At 43.7% G+C, this 22,843-nt stretch overlaps 1 protein-coding gene and 1 long non-coding RNA gene across 3 annotated transcripts in view; one reads left to right on the top strand and one right to left on the bottom strand.

Moving 5' to 3' along the window:
- LOC142296376 (uncharacterized) overlaps positions 1–8,267 on the bottom strand; it is a 61,976-nt gene extending 53,709 nt beyond the window's left edge. The window contains exon 1 of the long non-coding RNA XR_012751629.1: positions 8,186–8,267. This is a non-coding gene — a long non-coding RNA (uncharacterized LOC142296376). The remainder of the gene's footprint in view (positions 1–8,185) is intronic.
- ENPP3 (ectonucleotide pyrophosphatase/phosphodiesterase 3) overlaps positions 1–22,843 on the top strand; it is a 213,944-nt gene that overhangs the window by 123,446 nt on the left and 67,655 nt on the right. For both annotated transcript variants that reach the window (XM_075339878.1, XM_075339879.1), the window contains exons 14-16: positions 7,222–7,253; positions 10,539–10,666; positions 12,429–12,495. In XM_075339878.1, coding sequence (XP_075195993.1) covers positions 7,222–7,253; positions 10,539–10,666; positions 12,429–12,495 — 227 coding nt within the window. The remainder of the gene's footprint in view (positions 1–7,221; positions 7,254–10,538; positions 10,667–12,428; positions 12,496–22,843) is intronic.

Here is a 22,843-nt window from a genome sequence, read left to right as displayed (position 1 = left end):
TTGCATGTATTTACGCTGCATATTGGACTGCAGCGTAAATGCATGCGTCCTGCATCCCCTGCACAATCTATGAAGATTGTGCATGATACGTGCGCACTATGCTTTTATGAACGCAGCGATTTGGATGCCAAAATTTTGATCCAAATCCGTGCGTTCAAAAATGCAACATGTCAATTAATTTGTGCGCTTTGGATGCAGCTCTCACTCTGTCTATGGTGGGGGCAGCATCCCGAGCTCATGAAATCAGCTTTTTTTTCTGCAGAAACACTGCATTCATTATGCAGTGTTTCTACAACGATTTGATGCGCACATCTGCTGTCAAATCGCTGCAGAATATTCAGCAGGTACGTGCGAACAAGACCTAAGAGTTAGTTAATTAGATGCTCATGATTGTAACCATAGGTACATAAGCTGCAATGCCCTGCATATGAGGTATGAGATATGACTATATAAGAAGAACTATACTACATTTCTAATTGGAAGTATTTGCTATTATTATTATTATTACTACAATAACTATTACATATTGAGATAGGATATTGGAAATGGGAATAACCCTTTAAAGCCCAGAGGCTCTTTCAGTCCAACCATATACAGTATGGGAAAGTGTAATTTCATAGCAACAGTAAAGAAATTAAGAGGGGTTTTATTAGAGACAACCTTTTGCTCCTTAGGCTGTGTCCACGCTGCGGATTTTGCACGGATTTTGCCGCGGATTTGCCGCGGATTTACCACGGATTTTCCGAAAATCTGCAACAGCGGCACTTCCAAGCCATTTCAATGGCATTTTGGAAATGCTGTGTCCATGCTGCGGATTTTTCCGCGGCGGATTTGCCGCGGATTTTGATCCGGAAAAATCTGCAGCATGTCAATTATTGTTGCGGATTTTGATGCGGATTTTGGGTATAGAATGGGGAAAAAAAAAAAATCCGCGGCAATTCCGCGGTAAATCCGCGGTAAACCCACGGCAAATCCGCGGCAAAAATAAGGTGCGGATTTGCCGCGAAAGTCGCAGATTTTCATGCAGAAAAATCCGCAGGTACATTCTACCGTGTACACATAGCCTTACAAGCAACACCACTCCTAAGGCTATGTGCCCACGGGACTCTGTATCTGCGGATTTTTCTGCATCAAAATCCGCAGCCTTCCCCCAGAATCCGCACCTTTTCATAGGTGCGGATTTGATGCGGATATGACGCGGATTTGACGCGGATTTTGTTGCGGATTTTGCGTTGTTTTTTTTTTAATTCAATTGAATAGGCAAAATCCGCACCAAAATCAGCAAGGCTATGTGCCCACGCTGCGGAAAATGTGCGGATTTTGCCGCGGATTTCTCGCGGAAAAGTCGCGGATTTTCCAGAAATCTGCAGCACAGCTACTCCCCAGCCATTTCTATGGCATTTGGAAAATGCTGTGCCCACGCTGCGGATTTTTCCGCAGCGGAAATCGTGCGGAAAAATCTGCAGCATGTCAATTATTGTTGCGGATTTTCGTGCGGATTTTGCCTATTCAATTGAATTAAAAAAAAAAAATCGCAAAATCCGCAACAAAATCCGCGTCACATCCGCATCAAATCCGCGTCAAAGGCACATAGCCCAACAATGCTGCAGATTTTTCCGCACGAAAATCCGCACGATTTCCGCTGCGGAAAAATCTGCAGCGTGGGCACAGCATTTCCCAAATGCCATAGAAATGGCTAAGGAGTAGCTGTGCTGCAGATTTCTGGAAAATCCGCGGCTTTTCCGCGAGAATCCGCGGCAAAATCCGCGTATTTTCCGCAGCGTGGGCACATAGCCTAACTGCTGTCAAACAGCTGATTTCCAGAATAAATAGGGAATAGAAGAACATTCTATGAATCAGGTCTTCATAAGGCTATCCTCATCAGCCAAAATATTTAACTAAAAGGAGTTGTCCTAGACACAAACATTCTGTTTAGGGCTCTTTTCCACTTGTGTACCGCTACTGATGCAGGAGCATTGGAAGCGATATGCTAATGACCCTCTGCTGCGGTGACAGCCGAGGGTCATATGACTGTGATGCGATCTTGTGATCGCATCACAGGAGCGGAGAAGATGGAGGGAACACTTTCTCCCCATCTCCTCCGTTTTCTTTCTCTGCATGCACCACACTGCAGTCACATAACATGCGAGTGCAGTGCGATTTTACACACACATGAGCAGAGACTGCTGCGATTGCACTGAGAGCCCGATTCGTGTTGAGAAAAAACGGGACAGAGGAAACTGCCTCATTGATTAACACTGGTGCGAGTGCAATTTTTTATCGGATCACACTCGCACCAGGAAATCGCAAATGAAAAAGAGCCCTTAATCAGTAAATAGTGCAATATTGAGCAATTTATTGACACTTGGTTGTGTAAAAAATAAAATGCTGCTATACAAAGATAAACTTATAATAGTACTTATAGAGGTAACTTAACTGCTGTTTGCATGGATCAGGAGGGAGAATATGTGAATATTCTCTACTGATGTCGCTGGCAGCGATTATTCTATACTTGTGAGTTGTGATGTTATTCTTCCCCGCCTAGTACTAGTGATGATTTGTGGTACAGCAGAGGACCTTTGATCTCATCTCAGTAACATACCATTACAGTAGAATGGGCTCAGTGTCCGAACATATACATGACCTTTTCAGTGTCTGTGTCCATCCACTTAGCTCATTGCACATGTTCTTATCCTCCCTCCTTCTGTAGGGACTAGTGATGGGCAGACCTGGAATGTAAAAGTCTGGATCCACGTGGATTCAGAGGTACCCAGGTGCCGGGCCTGGGCCCGGGTTTCCGGGTGTTCAGTCCAGATCCGGCACTCAAGAAATTAAAACAAAATAAAGGAAAAATAAAGAAAATGAGAATGAAGCAAGCGCTTCATACATACCAAAACTCAGTCATGGCTGTAACTGCTCCTGCGGCCTGTCCTTCACTTCCAGGGCCACTAATTAAGCTCATCCATATGCACTACTTTTCCTGCTTTCCCCACCCACCGGCCAGCTTGGCGTCTGTGATTGGTTGCAGTCACACACGTCCCAACCTGTGTGATAGCGTCTAACTGCAACCAATCACAGGCACTGTCTGCGGGTCATTATCATGGTATAAAAATAAATAAAGAAAATATTTGGCATAGAGTCCCCCGAATAATTATACCCAGCACAGATAAAGCCTACAGCTCAGGCTTCAGCCCCCAGCTGTGCGCTTATCTTGGCTGTGTATCAAAATAAGAGGAACAGCATGCGGCTTTTTTTAAAAAAATTATCTAAATAAATAATTTAAAAAAACGATGTGAGATCCCCCCCAATTTTGATAGCCAGCCGAAGTAAAGCCCAGCAGCTGGGGGCTAGTATTCGCAGACTGGGGAGGTCCATCCTTATTGGATCACTCCCAGCCTAAAACTAACCAGCAGTTACCCAGGATTGTCGCATCCATTATCCCGGTGCTTTCCACAGCTCTTCCTGATTGTCCTGGTGTGTTGGCAATCGGGGTAATAGCAAAGGTTAATAACATCCCACTGCTTACACTAAGCCCTAGATTAGTTATTTGAGGAGGGTTTATGAGACACCCCTATTACTAATCTGTAAATGAAAGTAAATAAACACAAACACAAAAAATCCTTTATTTGAAATAAAGTACAAAAAAACCCACCCTCTTTCACCACTTTATTAACCCCAAAACACCTCTGCAGGTCTGACATAATCAACACAACATCCCACGATAATTCAGCTCTGCTACATCTGAGGCACAGTGCATGATCATGGAGCATGTCTACACTCTGTAACTTCAGGCAGAGAATGAGCCGCGATCAGCGGTGATGTCACTCAGGTTAGTTGCAGTCATAGCAGAAGGAGGCCCGTGGGAATCTTTCTGCTGTGACTGCGGCTAACCTGAATGACATTACCACCACTGATTGTGGCACATTCTGTGCCAGGAGCTCACAGCGGGCAGTCATGTTTATCTTGGCTGGGTATCAAAATTGGAGAGGACTGCACGCTGTTTTTTAAAATGATTTATTTAAATAATTAAAAAAAAAGGTCGCATGTGGTTCCTCTTATTTTGATATACAGCCAAGATGAGCGCATGGCTGGGGGCTGCAGCCTGTAGCCGTGGGCTTTATCTATGCCGAGTATCATAATACGGGGGGACCCTATGCCAGTTTTTTTTTCATTTATTTTTACTATACGATATAGACGCACACAGCGCCTGTGATTGGAAGCAGTCAGCTGACATGCTGACACTCAGGGTGGGGGCGTGTCTGACCAATCACAGGTGCTGGTGGGGTGGGGAAAGCAGTGAATATTCAATGAGGGTTAATTATCGCCTGGAAGCAGTGTACCGCCATGGCAGATATTTGGTAAGTAAAGCATGCACACTCCTATCCCCCTATCCCTTCTACCAGCCTTTTTAATCGCCGGATTCCGGTTCCCATAGACTTATATGGGGACCAGAATCCGGAACGGAACGGGATTTTAAAAAACAGTTAACAGGGACCCGCTGGTCCTGGTTATCTGTGAGTCCGCCCATCACTAGTATAGACTTCTCAAAAATTAATGTAATGTATAGCATGAAGAAGTAAAAATAACTTATTAGATACCTAAAATATATACAGGGCATATAGTGACAGCAACATTGAAGTGTGGGTGCTAAATAAACAATTCAAAAAGTGCCATATATACAGAAAAGGTAGATCTCACCTGATATGTAGTTGAGACAAGTATCACAATGGATAGCAGGAACAGAAGCAACAGAAGATGGATTTGGATAATAGTACAAGAAAATAGAAAAAATCCAGCTCAAAAAATAAGCTGAAATGAAATAGATTGATTGACAATCTGTAAAAAACAGAAAACAGATCCATATTAAAAACAGAACGCCTTGGATAAATGACGTCTTTTTCCATCCGAAGCATGTAGCCATAGGCCATTCCTGCATACAAGTCAGAGAGTTTTGTTTTTAATATACAGTGCCTACAAGTAGTATTCAACCCCCTGCAGATTTAGCAGGTTTGATAAGATGCAAATAAGTTAGAGCCTGCAAACTTCAAACAAGAGCAGGATTTATTAACAGATGCATAAACCTTACAAACCAACAAGTTATGTTGCTCAGTTAAATTTTAATACATTTTCAACATAAAAGTGTGGGTCAATTATTATTCAACCCCTAGGTTTAATATTTTGTGGAATAACCCTTGTTTGCAATTACAGCTAATAATTGTCTTTTATAAGACCTGATCAGGCCGGCACAGGTCTCTGGAGTTATCTTGGCCCACTCCTCCATGCAGATCTTCTCCAAGTTATCTAGGTTCTTTGGGTGTCTCATGTGGACTTTAATCTTGAGCTCCTTCCACAAGTTTTTAATTGGGTTAAGGTCAGGAGACTTACTAGGCCACTGCAACACCTTGATTTTTTCCCTCTTGAACCAGGCCTTGGTTTTCTTGGCTGTGTGCTTGGGTCGTTGTCTTGTTGGAAGATGAAATGACGACCCATCTTAAGATCCTTGATGGAGGAGCGGAGGTTCTTGGCCAAAATCTCCAGGTAGGCCGTGCTATCCATCTTCCCATGGATGCGGACCAGATGGCCAGGCCCCTTGGCTGAGAAACAGCCCCACAGCATGATGCTGCCACCACCATGCTTGACTGTAGGGATGGTATTCTTGGGGTCGTATGCAGTGCCATCCAGTCTCCAAACGTCACGTGTGTGGTTGGCACCAAAGATCTCGATCTTGGTCTCATCAGACCAGAGAACCTTGAACCAGTCTGTCTCAGAGTCCTCCAAGTGATCATGAACAAACTGTAGACGAGCCTTGACATGACGCTTTGAAAGTAAAGGTACCTTACGGGCTCGTCTGGAACGGAGACCATTGCGGTGGAGTACGTTACTTATGGTATTGACTGAAACCAATGTCCCCACTGCAATGAGATCTTCCCGGAGCTTCTTCCTTGTTGTCCTTGGGTTAGCCTTGACTCTTCGGACAAGCCTGGCCTCGGCACGGGTGGAAACTTTCAAAGGCTGTCCAGGCCGTGGAAGACTAACAGTAGTTTCATAAGCCTTCCACTTCCGGATGATGCTCCCAACAGTGGAGACAGGTAGGCCCAACTCCTTGGAAAGGGTTTTGTACCCCTTGCCAGCCTTGTGACCCTCCACGATCTTGTCTCTGATGGCCTTGGAATGCTCCTTTGTCTTTCCCATGTTGACCAAGTATGAGTGCTGTTCACAAGTTTGGGGAGGGTCTTAATTAGTCAGAAAAGGCTGGAAAAAGAGATAATTAATCCAAACATGTGAAGCTCATTGTTCTTTGTGCCTGAAATACTTCTTTATACTTTAGGGGAACCAAACAGAATTCTGGTGGATTGAGGGGTTGAATAATAAATGACCCTCTGAATAAACTTTTCACAATTTAAAAAAAAAAAAAAAAAAAGAAATAACATTCTTTTTTGCTGCAGTGCATTTTACACTTCCAGGCTGATCTACAGTCCAAATGTCACAATGCCAAGTTAATTCCGAATGTGTAAACCTGCTAAATCTGCACGGGGTTGAATACTACTTGTAGGCACTGTAGATCTGTTGTCTGGGTTTTTTTTGAGAAATTGTCAATAAATTTATTTGATTTCAGCTGATTTTTGGAGCTGGATTTTTTCTGTTTTCTTGTACTCTTCTCGCTTGTCAGAGCGATTCCGAGCTTCATCCACAAGGTCTGCAATATCAGGTGAGCTTTCTTTTTTGTCTTCTTTTTCAGTTTGGATAATAGTACCCGGTTATGCCCCATGTATAGCTTTAACTCTGACAAGGACAGCATCCAATTATTATATATAACCCAAAAAATATGGGCCCTTCATAGTGATGAGTGAGTACTACCATGCTTGGGTGTTTGGTACTCAAAATGAGCGGTTGGATGCTCGGACGGCCTTGAGTCGTGTACCAAGTATAATGAAAGTCAATAAGGAAATCTTCTGGAAAAATGCTCGAGTACCCCATTGACTTCCATTATTCTCTGTACATGAGTCGAGCCCATCTGAGCATTCGACTACTCTTATTGAGTACTGAGCACCCAAGGATTGTAGTGCTCACTCATCACTATTTGCTACAGATTCTCTCAGTTCTGTATATGTCTGTGTCTGATTACACTGTATTCTATGGCAATGTTGAAAACATCTCAAATGTCTATGGTTTACTACTAGGATAAATACTAACATAGCATTTTTCTGATATTTTTGACAGTTGATTCGAAAGGAGTTGTGAAAAACCTTACAGTAAGTATGCTCACACTCGGTTTGGTACAAACATTAGGTTTTGTACAATTCTTGCTAATCTGGTTATATGTTTTTCTGGTCAATGTAAAAAAATAAAAAAAATCACAGGCACCTCATATTTTTCTGAACAAATTGGAATGTCATAGGAAATTACAAAAATTCTAAGTGGCCCATGTCTACACTCAAGAACACAAATAGTAACTTAACATTCACTATGTACTGTAAGAAAAAAAAGTATAAATTCTTGTTTTCTGGTAACTAGAAGTCCACTATTTTCCCAAAACGTCTCATATTTTGGAACAGTTGGCTATCCTGCTCTGTAGACAGCGCCTAATGTAGTAACAGCAAAAGCCACCAGATGTCACTACATTGCAGGCAGAGCTAAAAGTACAGAGGCTGTGGCTGCCCCATAGAGGAATATTACACAAACTGAACATTCTAGTAAATTAGTCCATTAGTCCAGTAATAATCAATATGCTTTTAGATTTTTTTATTTGAAAAGTTTTGAACCCAGAAAAATGTTCCCAAAATTATATTTATGGAAAACCAGTGCAGTTTTTTCATTTAGTATTGTTTTAAGTGTTTTGAAGATGTATGTAGAAAGTTTTCTTTTTTTACACACATCCTTTTTAATTCATAGCCTCAAGTTTAGATTCCAAGAGGATTCCGCTTCAAAGTGACATGTTACTTGTTGCTTTTTTTCCTGACATGAGGTTATCAAAACCTTATGTAAAAAAATTAAAAATAACCTTGCCATATGAAAAGTAAAGTGGACTTTCTATTGAAATGAATACGAATAATATTGAAATCTTAATTAAGAGGTTTTTGATGAGGATTTTTGAGTGGATCTGCTTCAAAATCCTCATAAAAACATTCATTGTGAAGATACCCAAAGAGTATGTGTACATGGCGTCCTATAGACGCTGGCGTACCCGAGTTCTTGCTGTAGAAAGAAACTTCAGGAAAGAGCAGGCATTTTTTCTTGAAGCGTCTTCTTTGACATCCCTTTTTATTTTTCTTCCTGTAGGAGAAATCCAATGAATAACTGGGAGAACATTCATATAGTTAAAAATGGAATACGCATGCAGTGCCCCAGGGGTTAACAAAGACTCACCTGTAAAAAAAATATAAATAAACTTTTAGGCCCTGTTCGCACTTGCCGGTTTTTGCCGCGGATTTCCTGTGGTTTTGCTACATGTTCTGCTGCATGAAATGTTCATAACATCTCTGCAGTGATTCACCAGCAAAAGCTGTGGGAAAAAAAATGCTGTGCGCACTATGCGTATTTTGACAGCTGCATGTTTTGCTGCAGGATTCCCGCAGCGAAAACAATTGCATGTCACTTCTTTTCAGCAGGTCCCTGCGGTTTCGAGGGCTGGCAGATCAATCACCCGCTTACTCTGGGTCGGCGGAGGATTGATCCCCGGTATCTGGCCAGATGCTGCTCCCCATATAAAGTTTATGGGGAACAGAATCTGGCCCAAAGGGGTAGGAGCAAGAGCTTCATACTCACCGATGACCGGGCGGCTGTCACACTGCTCCCGCGGCGGCTCTTTCATCTTCTAGAGCCGGCCGCTCATTATTCAATCTCGTATTCACTCCTTCCCTGCTCACCGGTGGCTGTGATTGGTTGCAGGCAGACACGCCCCCATGCTGAGTGACAGCTGTTTCAGTGCAACCAATCACAGCTGCCGGTGGGCGGGTCTATAGCGTACAATTAAAATAAATAAGTAATTAAAAAAAAAAACGGCGTGTGGTCCCCCCCAATTTTGATAACCAGCCAGGATAAAGCCTCACAGCTGGGGGCTGGTATTCTCAGGCTGGCGAGCCCCACGTTATGGGGAGCCCCCCAGCCTAAAAATATCAGCCAGCAGCCACCCGGAATTGCCGCATCCATTAGATGCGACAGTCCTGGACTTTTCCCGACTCTTCCCGTTGCCGTGATGCGGTGACAATCTGGGTAATGAAGAAGTTAATGGCAGCAGCGCATAGCTGCCACTAAGTCCTAGTTTAGTGATGGCAGGCATCTATATGACACCCCCTCATCACTAAACTGTAAGTGAAAGTAAATAAGCACAAACACCCCAGAAATCCTTTATTTGAAATAAAAGACAAAAAGCCCCCTCTTTTACCACTTTATTAACCCCTAATAACAGCCCTCCAGGTCCGACGTAATCCACAAGATGTCCCACGATGCTTCCAGCTCTGCTACTCCTGGCACTCACGGTGAGCGCCATAAACCATGACTGCTTACTGTGAAGGGGTCAGGACGCAAGTGAAATGAGCCGCCGGGATCCGCGGTAACTTCAGTGATGTGCTTTGCAGTCACAGGTGGAGGACTCCAGCGGTCACTACACATCTGCTGACTGAAGTCAACGCTGATCTTATACTCACCTTCTCCTGCGAGGCTGCCTCCGGACACTGCTCTCCTGCTATCCATGGTGCTGAAGTCTCCGGGCCGTGCTTTTGTCCTGCGCGGCTGCCTCCGGCGCTCTGCTGTTTGCGGGTCAGCTGTGCACTGCATAACTGCATATGCATGAGACGGCCTGGCTCATGCATATGCAGTTATGCAGTGCACAGCTGACCCGCAAACAGCAGAGCGCCAGAGGCAGCTGCGCGGGACAAAAGCACGGCCCGAAGACTTCAGCACCATGGACAGTAGGAGCGGGGAGAACTGTGAAATCCCGCAGGGAACAACCTGCGGCAATTCCGCACCAAATACGCAACAATACGCAACATACCGCATGCAGATTTCGGTGCAGATTTCTTACGTTTTTTTACCGCTGGTGCGGTAATCTTTCAGTGCCTGCGGAATTTTCTTACGAAAATTCCATTTTCTAGTGCGCACAGGGCCTTACCCTGTAATATAGTTATAGTACTTTGTTTTAACACAGTAGTATTTAAAGAGGAAAATAGATCCCAAATGCTTTTATACACATCACAGTACTCCCTTACCTGGCGTCCGCACCATCTCTACATCTCTCCTTCAATCTCAGTTGACAGCTCACATCACAGCTGCAGCCAATCACTGAGCTCAGCACCATTGTCTATGCTCATAATCAGTGAGAGCCATCGTGCTCAGTGATCGACTGCAGTGGTGAGGTAAACTATTAACGTCACATCTGCAGCTGAAACATTAAAACATTGGGGCAAATAATTTTTCTCCGGCTAACAATTTATTTCCTTATTTTTGTAGTATATTTGCTTAGTAATATACTTTATAGATAATCATTAGCATGTCCTTGTTTTTCTCTATTAATATATTTACGTTAAACTTGCTTGCAGTGCCGGAGGACGATTCAGCATTTTAAACCTTACTTGAAGGAAGACCTACCCAAAAGATTTCATTATGCCAACCATATTCGTATTGATAATGTTCATCTCTACGTGGACAGACAGTGGCTTGTTGTAAGGTACAGTGTTAAGTGAAATCATAGTGTGTTATGAAGCTAGTATTGGAGGGGTAATGTCAGCGGGCACCCTTATCAATTACAGTATATGGTCAACTGGCATGTTTTTTCTTGCATCCTCTAATCTATTCCAGTACCTAAAGTTACACATAAATGATCCATCTTACAGTATGTGGTGGCAAACTGAAAACTTTGGGGGCACATTTATCAGGGGTTTTAAGCCACTTTACACCATTTACAAATTTTTGCACTTGTTATTTTTGCCCTCCCAATTTTTTACTTTTAGGCTATGTCCGCACTGCTTTTTACCTGCTTTTTTGCTGCTTTTTCAACTGCAGCATTTAATGCCAAAATGGATGTGTTCTTTTCAAGCAAAGTCTATGGGAATTTGGGTTTCTTGTCCGCACTATGCTGTTCAAACTGCAGCCTTTTTGTGGCAGAAATTTGGGCAAAAACCCATGTAAATGCAAGCTTATTGAAAACATGAATAACTGATGCTGTCAACCAAAAATATTACTTTGACAGTTTTTAATTATTTATGGATTTTCCATATTTATAGATTAGGGAAATGGTAAGTTTTAAAATAAGATACCACAGAACTATTCTTTTGTGAAAATTAAAGGTTTATACTAAGAGTCTAATGCTGTGTTCACACATAGCGACAGCGAAAACGACGTTGCTATTACGTCACCATTTTCTGTGACGCAACAGCGACCTTGTATGTCGCTGTTATGATCGCTGCTTAGCTGTCAAACACAGCGACGCAGCAGCGATCATAATGTCGCTACATGTGCAGAGAGCAGGGAGCCGCACACACTGCTTAGCGCTGGCTCTCTGCTCTCCTAGCTACAGTACACATTGGGTTAATTAACCCGATGTGTACTGCACCTACATGTGCAGAGAGCAGGGAGCCGCGCACACTGCTTAGCGCTGGCTCCCTGCTCTCCTAGCTACAGTACACATCGGGTTAATTAACCCGATGTGTACTGCAGCTACATGTGCAGAGAGCAGGGAGCTGCGCACACTGCTTAGCGCTGGCTCCCTGCTCTCCTAGCTACAGTACACATCGAGTTAATTAACCCGATGTGTACTGCAGCTACATGTGCAGAGAGCAGGAGCCGGCAGCACAGGCAGCGTGAGAGCGGCGGAGGCTGGTAACTTGGTTACCCGATGTTTACCCTGGTTACAGCTTACCGCAGCTGCCAGATGCCGGCTCCTGCTCCCTGCTCACTTCATTTCGTCGCTCTCTTGCTGTCACACACAGTGATCTGTGCGTCACAGCGGGAGAGCAACAATAAAAAAACGAACCAGGGCTGTGTGTAACGAGCAGCCATCTCACAGCAGGAGCCAGATCGCTGCTCAGTGTCACACACAGCGAGATCGCTAATGAGGTCACTGGTGAGTCACAAAAAAACGTGACTCAGCAGCGATCTCAGCAGCAATCTCGCTGTGTATGAAGCACCCCTTAATCACAGCAGGACCTGACAGGTCCTTTATAAGAATCAATCCTAAAGTGTCTAGTAATGAAATCAAAAATAACTGCAGATACCATAAGTCACTAATGTAGAGTTTGTATGTTCTCCCAGTGTTTGCGTGAGTCTCCTCCGGGTTCTCGGTTTCCTCCCACACCCCAAAGACATACTGATAGGGAATTTAGATTGTGACACCCAATGGGGACAGTGATAATGATGTATGTAAAGCGCTGTGGAATTAATAGTGCTATATAAGGTGAGTAAAATATAATAAATACGTTTATTTTCCACAGGGACAATAGATATACCTTTTGTGGAGGTGGCAATCATGGTTATGATAACGAGTTCAAAAGCATGGAGGTAACTTACAATAGTTTTTTATGGATCGATAATATTTCTTATAAACATTTGAGATACTGTTTTTTTGGAGTAACGCTGAATAACTGTGTAAATTAAACATTTTATAACATTTTGATGTACTCTGAAGAGAATCATCAAGACTTTTGCACCAGTTTTCTGGCATCAAAAATGTGCAAATTTTGAAGCTAATCAGATTTTAGATATATTTTATGATTTTTTTTTAAGCAGCTATTGCACCTTTTGACATGAGGAAGTAAACTTGGTTAGCAAGGCAAATAAGTCTAAGGCCGGTGTCACACTTGCGATTGCCTCACGTGTATCTCGCGCGAGTCTCGTGAGGAGACTGTGAGTTTCATGCATCACTCACACTCTCGTCACAGGAGCGTCTCAGCTGCATAAAGATGCAAGCAACCGAACCGTGAGTCCGTGACGGGTAATGCACCACGAGACTCGCGCAAGATACACGCGAGGCAATCACAAGTGTGAGACCGGCCTAAGTAAGGTTTGTAGATTGTGTCTTTTGTAAAAAAAAAAGTTGCAAAAAAATAAATCACAATTTCTACTCCAGTAGTGGGGGTCGTGTAAAGACTGAAGTAAAATCTCTAAGCAGAAGTTCACAGTGGGTATTTTATGGTCTGTGTATGGACCACATTGCTGGACTGACCACTGGTCCCTGACTCAAACCTACAGTCTCATAGACACAAATTAAGCTGTAAGTTTGGGTGGGTGAACTTGCAGTCAGTCCGGGTATTGCAGTCCATATGAGAACCGTAAAATATGCTTACTATATGTGAACTGATACTATTGCTGAAACAACCATTTACTGTGATTTAGTTGCGCATTTTCAGTTTGGGTCCTGTACTGCAGATCCACCGCTAATCCACTTATGTTCATATGGCCACAAACAGCTCCTTCGCAATATGTATATATATTTTTTTGCTTATTTTTTTTTCTTGTTGTATAAGAGTACGTGCACACAATGGTGTTTTCAGGCAGATTTCAGGCGGAAAAGCACTAAATAAAGGCCATAAAGAATGAATATATTCACAGCAGCAATATCAAAACAACTTGCTTATTCAGCTTCTTTTGACCACTTCAGATTTTGAAAGCTGTGAAGTGGCTGAAAGAAGTGACCTGAGGTACGGTAGTTTCCATATTGAATCCTCTAAGTAGTTTATGTGCACAAGTAAAAAAAAATAAAAGTTGCCAGCAGCAATGCTGCAGAGTGTGTCCATTTAGATGCTAGAGAAGATGCTTCATGAGAACCACTGCTGGTGTTTTCCTAAGGGCCGCAACACACATCCGTGCCTCCGGTACGTGTTTGGTACGTTTTTGCACGTACCGGAAACACGGAGACACGTTGACCAATGTTACCCTATGGGTGATGGCACACACGCGTAAAATCACATGGAATGTGTGTCCGTGTGGTAAGTACGTGTGTGCGTTTTCCCGCACGGACGACATGTCCGTTTTTGTCCGTCAACACGCAGGCACAGACTCGATAAAGTCTATGGGTCCGTGCCTGCACGGACGGCACACGTAGCATGTCCGTGTTCAGCACGTATCGTCCGTGTGAGTTTTTAATCCAAACATCAGCAACACTTGTTTCCAATCTATCAGGCCAATTGTCAAATTATCAAATGTCCTGATGTTTCAATTGGTGATGCACAAGGCCAAGGATGTTGTCAAAGGACGTGATGGTGATATGGCAGTAGGCTTGAATTTTAGGTGGAAATTTGCGCATTTCTCCATAAAGAATATTAAAATGGCCATGCGTCTTCCTTAGCTTGACAAGGGGGTGGATCCACATCCTTTTTTCAACAGGTGGTTAATATTCAAGCATATGTCTCCTAACTAGAGTTGAGCGCGGTTCGAGGTTCGCCAATTTCATGTTCGAGTGATTTTGGGAGGTGTTCTAGATGGAACTAGAACTCGAGTTTTTTGCTAAAAGTTAGGCAGCTCGAGTTACATAGTTACTAAGGTTGAAAAAAGACCTAGGTCCATCTAGTTCAACCTTCCTCCACCAGTTCTACATTTGGTCACTAAGTCATTTATAACCAACAATGTTTTGTGTACTGAGGAAATCATCCAGCCCTTTTTTAAAAGCTGTTATAGTATCTGTGATTATTACCTCTTGTAGTAGGGCATTCAACAGTCTGACTGCTCTAACTGTAAAGAACCCTTTCCTATTTAGCTGTCGCTTTTCTTCCACTCGCAGTGAGTGCCCACTGGTCCTTAGTATTGTCTTTGGAAGAAATAAGTCATGTGCCAGTCCTTTATATTGACCACACATGTATTTATACATATAAATGAGATCTCCTCTGAGACGTCTTTTTTCTAAGCTAAACATATCTAACTTTTTCAACCTGTCATCATATGGGAGGCCTTCCATTCCTTGTAGTAGTCTAGTTGCTTGCTTTTGAACTGACTAACTTCTGAATGTCCTTTTTAAAATGTGGAGCCCAAACCTGGATCCCATATTCCAGATGTGGCCTTACAAGTGATTTATAGAGGGGTAACAATACGTTGGGATCACGGGATCTAATCTCTCTTTTTATACACCCTAGAATCTTGTTTGCTTTTGCAGCTGCTGCTTGACATTGAGTGCTGCTGCTCATCTTATTTGTAATGAGAATACCCAAGTCCTTCTCCTGTTCTGTAGTCCCGAGTTTACTTCCATTTAATGTATACACAGCTATAGGATTACTCCGTCCTAGGTGCATTACTTTACATTTATCAACATTCAATCTCATTTGCCAAGTATCTGCCCATTCTGACATCTTATCCAGATCTTTTTGTAATATTGTACTATCAAGGTCAGTTTTTAATATCCTACATAGTTTGGTGTCATCAGCAAAGACTGACACTTTACTATCAATCCCATCCACAAGGTCATTAATAAAGAGATTAAAAAGAATTGGTCCTAGCACAGATCCCTGCGGCACCCCACTGCTGAGTATAGCCCATTTAGAGAATGTACCATTTATGACTACTCTTTGTTTCCTATCTTTTAGCCAATTCCTTACCCAGTTGCATATAGTTTCCCCTAGTCCTTGCTTCTGGAGCTTTAGTATAAGGCTATTATGTGGTACAGTATCAAATGCCTTTGCAAAGTCCAAATAAATCACATCAGCTACATTACCAATATCCAGGTTTGCACTACCCCCTCATAGAACCCCAACAGGTTGGTTAGACACGACTTATCTTTCATGAATCCATGCTGTCTGTCAGTTATTATATTATTTTCTGCAACATATTTTTGCATGTCATCCCTTAAAATGCCCTCAAAAACTTTGCATACTACTGATGTCAGGCTTACTGGATGGTAGTTGCCTGGATCTATCCTCTTACCTTTCTTAAATATCGGTACCACATCAGCAATCTTCCAATCCTGAGGCACCAACCCTGTTACAAGCGAGTCTAAAAAGATGAGATACAGCGGTCTGTCAATTACGGAGCTCAATTCCCTCAATATTCGTGGATGAATGCCATCTGGCCCTGGGGATTTGTCAATGTTTAATTTACTCAGAAGTAGGCGTACTTCTTCTTGTGTTAAATTAATTATATCGGGTGGTGAACTTTGATTTTTCACTTGTTGAATGATCCCTGGTACAGTCAGTTCCTTGGTGAACACAGATGAGAAATGCCTATTTAATATCTCAGTCTTTTGTTTGTCCTCTATAACTAACTTGTTATTATATTTTAAGGAGCCAATACTATTCTTTGTTTTCCTTTTGGCATTAATGTATTTATAAAAGATTTTGGGAATTATTTTAGTCATTGGTGATTTTTGTTTCAGTAGCTAGTTTTGCTTGTTTGATTTCTTTTTTGCATTTCCTATTGATATCTTTATTAGAGTTGAGCGCGGTTCGTGGTTCGAGGTTCTCCAGTTCTATGTTCGAGTGATTTTGGGGCCTGTTCTAGATCGAACTAGAACTCGAGCTTTTTGCAAAAGCTCGATAGTTCTAGAAACGTTCGAGAACGGTTCTAGCAGCAAAAAACCAGCTAAATCCTAGCTTGGTTTCTGCTGTAATAGTGTAAGTCACTCTGTGAATCACACTATTATGACATTTCAGTGTATAGTGTGCGTGAACAGCGCCTTCAGATCACTGCTGTTTCTATAATGGCGATCGCCATTTTTTTTTTCCTTGTCTTCCTTCCCTAAGCGCGCGTGTAGTGGGGCGGGCCAGCATGTCAGCCAATCCCAGACACACACACAGCTAAGTGGACTTTTAGCCAGAGAAGCAACGGCATGTGTGATAGGATGTCCATGTCACATGTCCCTGCATTATAAAACCGGACATTTTCCTCCAGGACGCCATTATCTCTTCTGCGTCTTTGGTGTCAGACATCACTGTCGCAGCTCCGTCCTCCTGAGTCCTATCGCCGATACAGCTGTATGCGCTCCATACACAGCGTTAGACAGCTTAGGCAGAGCACTTTCTAGCAGTCCTTTTAAGGGCTCAAACCGGCAGGGTCAGAGAGCCATAGGTGACAGGTCCTGAAAACAGAGACAGCGTCTGTGTAGCCAAGGTCAGGGATTTCGTCGCTGCATTTCACCATTAGGAGGGAATAGAAAGGCAGGCTTCCATTCCTCTACCCATACCCACAACCCTGGCACTGTACCCTCCTGTCCTCTGCACACTCCAACTCATTATAACTAAGCCATTATACTAGCAAACAGTCAGTGTACCTAGTGGCATCCTAAACGTGGCTATTGGACTTTGCTATAGTCCCACTAGTGCAAAGACATTTGCAGAGCACGTCTGCCTGCATTGCACACTCCAACTCTTTTTAACTAAGCCATTATACTAGCAAACAGTCAGTGTACCTAGTAGCATCCTAAACGTGGCTATTGTACTTTTGTGTAGTCACACTAGTGGAAAGATATTTGCAGCACGTCTGCCTGCATTGCACACTCCAACTTTTTTAAACTAAGCCATTATACTAGCAAACAGTCAGTGTACCTAGTGGCATCCTAAACGTGGCTATTGGACTTTGCTATAGTCCCACTAGTGCAAAGACATTTGCAGCACCTCTACCTGCATTGCACACTCCAACTCATTATAACTAAGCCATTATACTAGCAAACAGTCAGTGTACCTAGTGGCATCCTAAACGTGGCTATTGGACTTTGCTATAGTCCCACTAGTGCAAAGACATTTGCAGAGCACGTCTGCCTGCATTACACACTCCAACTCTTTTTAACTAAGCCATTATACTAGCAAACAGTCAGTGTACCTAGTGGCATCCTAAACGTGGCTATTGTACTTTTGTGTAGTCACACTAGTGGAAAGATATTTGCAGCACGTCTGCCTGCATTGCACACTCCAACTCTTTTTAACTAAGCCATTATACTAGCAAACAGTCAGTGTACCTAGTGGCATCCTATACGTGGCTATTGGACTTTGCTATAGTCCCACTAGTGCAAAGACATTTGCAGCACCTCTACCTGCATTGCACACTCCAACTCTTTTTAACTAAGCCATTATACTAGCAAACAGTCAGTGTACCTAGTGGCATCCTAAACGTGGCTATTGGACTTTGCTATAGTCCCACTAGTGCAAAGACATTTGCAGAGCACGTCTGCCTGCATTGCACACTCCAACTCTTTTTAACTAAGCCATTATACTAGCAAACACTCAGTGTACCTAGTGGCATCCTAAAAGTGGCTATTGTACTTTTGTCTATTCACACTATTGTAAAGATATTTGCAGCACGTCTGCCTGCATTGCACACTCCAACTTTTTTAAACTAAGCCATTACACTAGCAAACACTCAGTGTACCTAGTGGCATCCTAAACGTGGCTATTGTACTTTTGTCTATTTACACAATTGTAAAGATATTTGCAGCACGTCTGCCTGCATTGCACACTCCAACTTTTTTAAACTAAGCCATTATACTAGCAAACACTCAGTGTACCTAGTGGCATCCTAAACGTGGCTATTGTACTTTTGTCTATTCACACTATTGTAAAGATATTTGCAGCATGTCTGCCTGCATTGCACACTCCAACTCATTATAACTAAGCCATTATACTAGCAAACACTCAGTGTACCTAGTGGCATCCTAAACGTGGCTATTGTACTTTTGTCTATTCACACTATTGTAAAGATATTTGCAGCACGTCTGCCTGCATTGCACACTCCAACTTTTTTAAACTAAGCCATTATACTAGCAAACACTCAGTGTACCTAGTGGCATCCTAAACGTGGCTATTGTACTTTTGTCTATTCACACTATTGTAAAGATATTTGCAGCACGTCTGCCTGCATTGCACACTCCAACTTTTTTAAACTAAGCCATTATACTAGCAAACACTCAGTGTACCTAGTGGCATCCTAAACGTGGCTATTGTACTTTTGTCTATTCACACTACTGCAAATCTATGTGCAGCACCTCTGCATGACACCCTCCTGCTCTGTTTTTAATAAGCTATAATGATAGCAAAAAATACTGCCATTTAGTGGCATCATAGAACTGGCTGTTGTATTCCATTAGTGCCCCACTGGTGACAAGCTATTTATAGCACCTCTACATGACACCCTCCTGCTCTGTTTTTAATAAGCTATAATGATAGCAAAAAATACTGCCATTTAGTGGCATCATAGAACTGGCTGTTGTATTCCATTAGTGCCCCACTGGTGACAAGCTATTTATAGCACCTCTACATGACACCCTCCTGCTCTGTTTTTAATAAGCTATAATGATAGCAAAAAATACTGCCATTTAGTGGCATCATAGAACTGGCTGTTGTATTCCATTAGTGCCCCACTGGTGACAAGCTATTTCTAGCACCTCTACATGACACCCTCCTGCTCTGTTTTTAATAAGCTATAATGATAGCAAAAAATACTGCCATTTAGTGGCATCATAGAACTGGCTGTTGTATTTCATTATTGTCCCACTGGTGCCAAGCTATTTCTAGCACCTGTGCAGGACACCCTCCTGCTCTGTTTTTAATAAGCTATAATGATAGCAAAAAATACTGCCATTTAGTCGCATCATAGAACTGGCTGTTGTATTCCATTAGTGCCCCACTGGTGACAAGCTATTTATAGCACCTCTACATGACACCCTCCTGCTCTGTTTTTAATAAGCTATAATGATAGCAAAAAATACTGCCATTTAGTGGCATCATAGAACTGGCTGTTGTATTCCATTAGTAATGAATGAACACTTATGACTAAGGACTAGTTGGTTTTATTTTCAGTCCGAAACGCGTAAAGCCCTCATGAATTGTGCCTTTACCATGCAAGTTATTTTTCGGTCTTCACCATGTTTTTAAAGATGTATCAATAAAGATCTGAATGTTTTAAACCAAGGAGGAATTGTGCTGGATCGCTCCCTCTTTTTCCCTCTTCCACATCTCTGTATTCCATTAGTGCCCCACTGGTGACAAGCTATTTCTAGCACCTGTGCAGGACACCCTCCTGCTCTGTTTTTAATAAGCTATAATGATAGCAAAAAATACTGCCATTTAGTGGCATCATAGAACTGGCTGTTGTATTTCATTATTGTCCCACTGGTGCCAAGCTATTTCTAGCACCTGTGCAGGACACCCTACTGCTCTGTTTTTAATAAGCTATAATGATAGCAAAAAATACTGCCATTTAGTGGCATCATAGAACTGGCTGTTGCATTTCATTATTGTCCCACTGGTGCCAAGCTATTTCTAGCACCTGTGCAGGACACCTTCCTGCTCTGTTTTTAATAAGCTATAATGATAGCAAAAAATACTGCCATTTAGTGGCATCATAGAACTGGCTGTTGTATTCCATTAGTGCCCCACTGGTGACAAGCTATTTATAGCACCTCTACATGACACCCTCATGCACATTTTGCTACGCTAATGTTATAGCAAACTCATGGAATTCATTGCTGCATTTCATAATTCGGAGGGATAGAAAGTCAGGCTTCCTTTAGCTTTTCCTTCTGTTCATAGACAGCATCTCCAAGAGCAATTTCCCCTCCACGTCTAAGTGTGGAGAGGCAGCTAGTGCGCATGCGTGTGCCGATTTACCCCAGCTGCAGCCTAATTACAGTGTTTCGCCTAGTGAGTATGCTCAGCCTGACTGTGTTATTCCTGACGCTAAGTCTTCATTTCGGGATACTGTCACGGCCAGGTGGACGGGCAGACCCAGGAGGTGGATCCACTGGGCCGAACTCCTAGATGGTAGTAGAGAGTCCGGTAGCTGGAACACTATAAACAGCAGAACAGTCCGTGCACACGAGTATAGCGGAGAAGTCCCTGGGACCACGGAGTCACGGGTGGTAGTCCGGGTGACGCAGCTCAGGTTCGGAAGCCGAGATGATGTCAGGCGGGGTCCGGAACCTTTGGAGCGAGATGACGGGTCACCGCAGGGATCCGAGATGGTGCGGACTGTCAGGATGGCAGATGGACAGCGTTCGGGGAGACACCAGGAGACCTGACTCCTAGCTTAGGAAACACGAAGATCAGGCCCCGCCCCCTTGGACAATAACCCCCTTTATACCCTGTACCTGTTTAGCCTCATTTCCTGTTAATGGACGCTGGCCCTTTAAGAAAGGGTCAGTGACCGCGCGCGCGCCCTAATGCGCATGCGCGCCGCCCGGGTGCCAGAAGCCAGGGAAGGAAGCTGAGAGGAGGACGCAGGGGAGCCGGCCAGGGCCTGGGAAGCCGTCGGGCGCCGGGATCGGAGACCAGGGGGCCTGGGAAGGACGGGCACCGGAGGCTGGAGAGCGGGGAGCGTGGCAGGTGAGCCGGGGAGCGGGGGTGAGGACCCGGGGAGCGGAACCGAGGACCCGGGGAGCGTGACAGATACAGCGCATGCTCCCACACTAAGTGTGAAAAGCCTCTTTGCACAGGTGCTTGCATTCCGTGCCGGGTCTAAGTCCTGTTTTGTGCCTAGACACCATGCTAAAGCTGATAGTCTTTTTTCAGAGACTGTATTTCATGCTACTGAGCATGCTCAGGCACTTCCTGCATCAGAGACTAGGTCCGGTAATGAACTCTTTGGCCCTGCCCCTGATGTGGGGGTCCCATATAGACCACAGGGCATCAGGTGTCCTCCCAAATGGCTTGCAGAGGCCCACCCCTATGACTTGTCACCGCATTATTGATGGTCAGACGATGACTGGTGAGGTGTTTGGGTCATGGCAGCCATGAGGTCATCATTGAAGTTGCGGTTCCAAATAGGACGCTAGTTATGCCACTCATGACGTGTCACTCTACTTTTGTCTCCAGGAGGTGCATTGTGGTTCACCCTGGTTTGGGGCGGACCCAGGTTATAAAAGGGGCTGGAGCCAACAAGGAGGTGCGCAGTCTTCTATTATGCTACGAAAGAGCACACCTCCATGTGTTGAACCCATTGCGGCTTTAGGCCAGAGGTAGGCAGGGATAGGGTGTCGATGCAGGCCACCACCACAGTTGGTAACGCAGAATGGTTAAGACCAGCTCCTGTCCTACCAGTCCTGCTTGTGCAGCCCAGTGGCATTAACAGGCCTGCTGCTGCTGATGCGCCTGCTGTCCACAGGTGTGGCCCTACGCACACGGTCAGCGTACTCAATGGCCCCTGTGTTGTTAACAGGGAGTTCCTGGGCTGTGTGGGCATGTGGACCCTGTGACGCTAACAGGGCTCACAGTCTCCAGATCCGAATGGCGTCTAACTCGGTTCAGGCTACTATTTGTTTCATAGCCACACAGCTCTGTATCCTCCACCAAACCTTCCAGTTGCCAACCTCTCCTTTTCCAACTGGGAGCACGGTGGACACTGACTGCTGATGGGGATATATACCTTTCTCTTTCTTTTCTTATTAATTTTCGTTATATAGCGGTAACATAGTATATACCACTTTATCCAAATCTGCCAGTCCCACTGTAACAGATGGTGTTTCTTCAGCAAATGTTACAGTTGCTTAACCACCAAATCCACGGACCCAAACTTTTTTCCCCTTTCCAACACACCTGTTCCCCTTTCCACCAGCATCTGTCCTTTTTCAACTCATTTTGGTATATGACCAAAAGTGCAACTCTGCAGGGACACCGTACTCAACGCCATCTCAGCACAGCAGCCATCCCTCGGTCCCTCCGATGTGGACAAGTAAAAGACCATTTCCTCCTATCCATGACAAAGCATTGAGATTCACTCTGTGCAGCACTGGTGTTTAGTGGAAAAGTAGATCTAAGATTGCGTACCACATTCTGCAGATACTCCTGTATACGTGCGTCCATTTCTATGGCAGGAATTAGTTTGCCAAATTTTGTCTTGTACCGGGGATCTAACAGTGTGGCAACCCAGTATTCAGGATTACTTCGAATTCATACAATCCGAGGGTCATGTAGGTAGTGCAGCAAGAAGGCGCTCA

This window comes from Anomaloglossus baeobatrachus, chromosome 3 (assembly GCF_048569485.1).
Source record: "Anomaloglossus baeobatrachus isolate aAnoBae1 chromosome 3, aAnoBae1.hap1, whole genome shotgun sequence".
In the NCBI taxonomy this organism is placed as follows: domain Eukaryota; kingdom Metazoa; phylum Chordata; class Amphibia; order Anura; family Aromobatidae; genus Anomaloglossus; species Anomaloglossus baeobatrachus.
The sequence above is the reverse complement of the archived record's forward strand: the minus strand, read 5'-3'. Positions and strand labels throughout refer to the sequence as shown.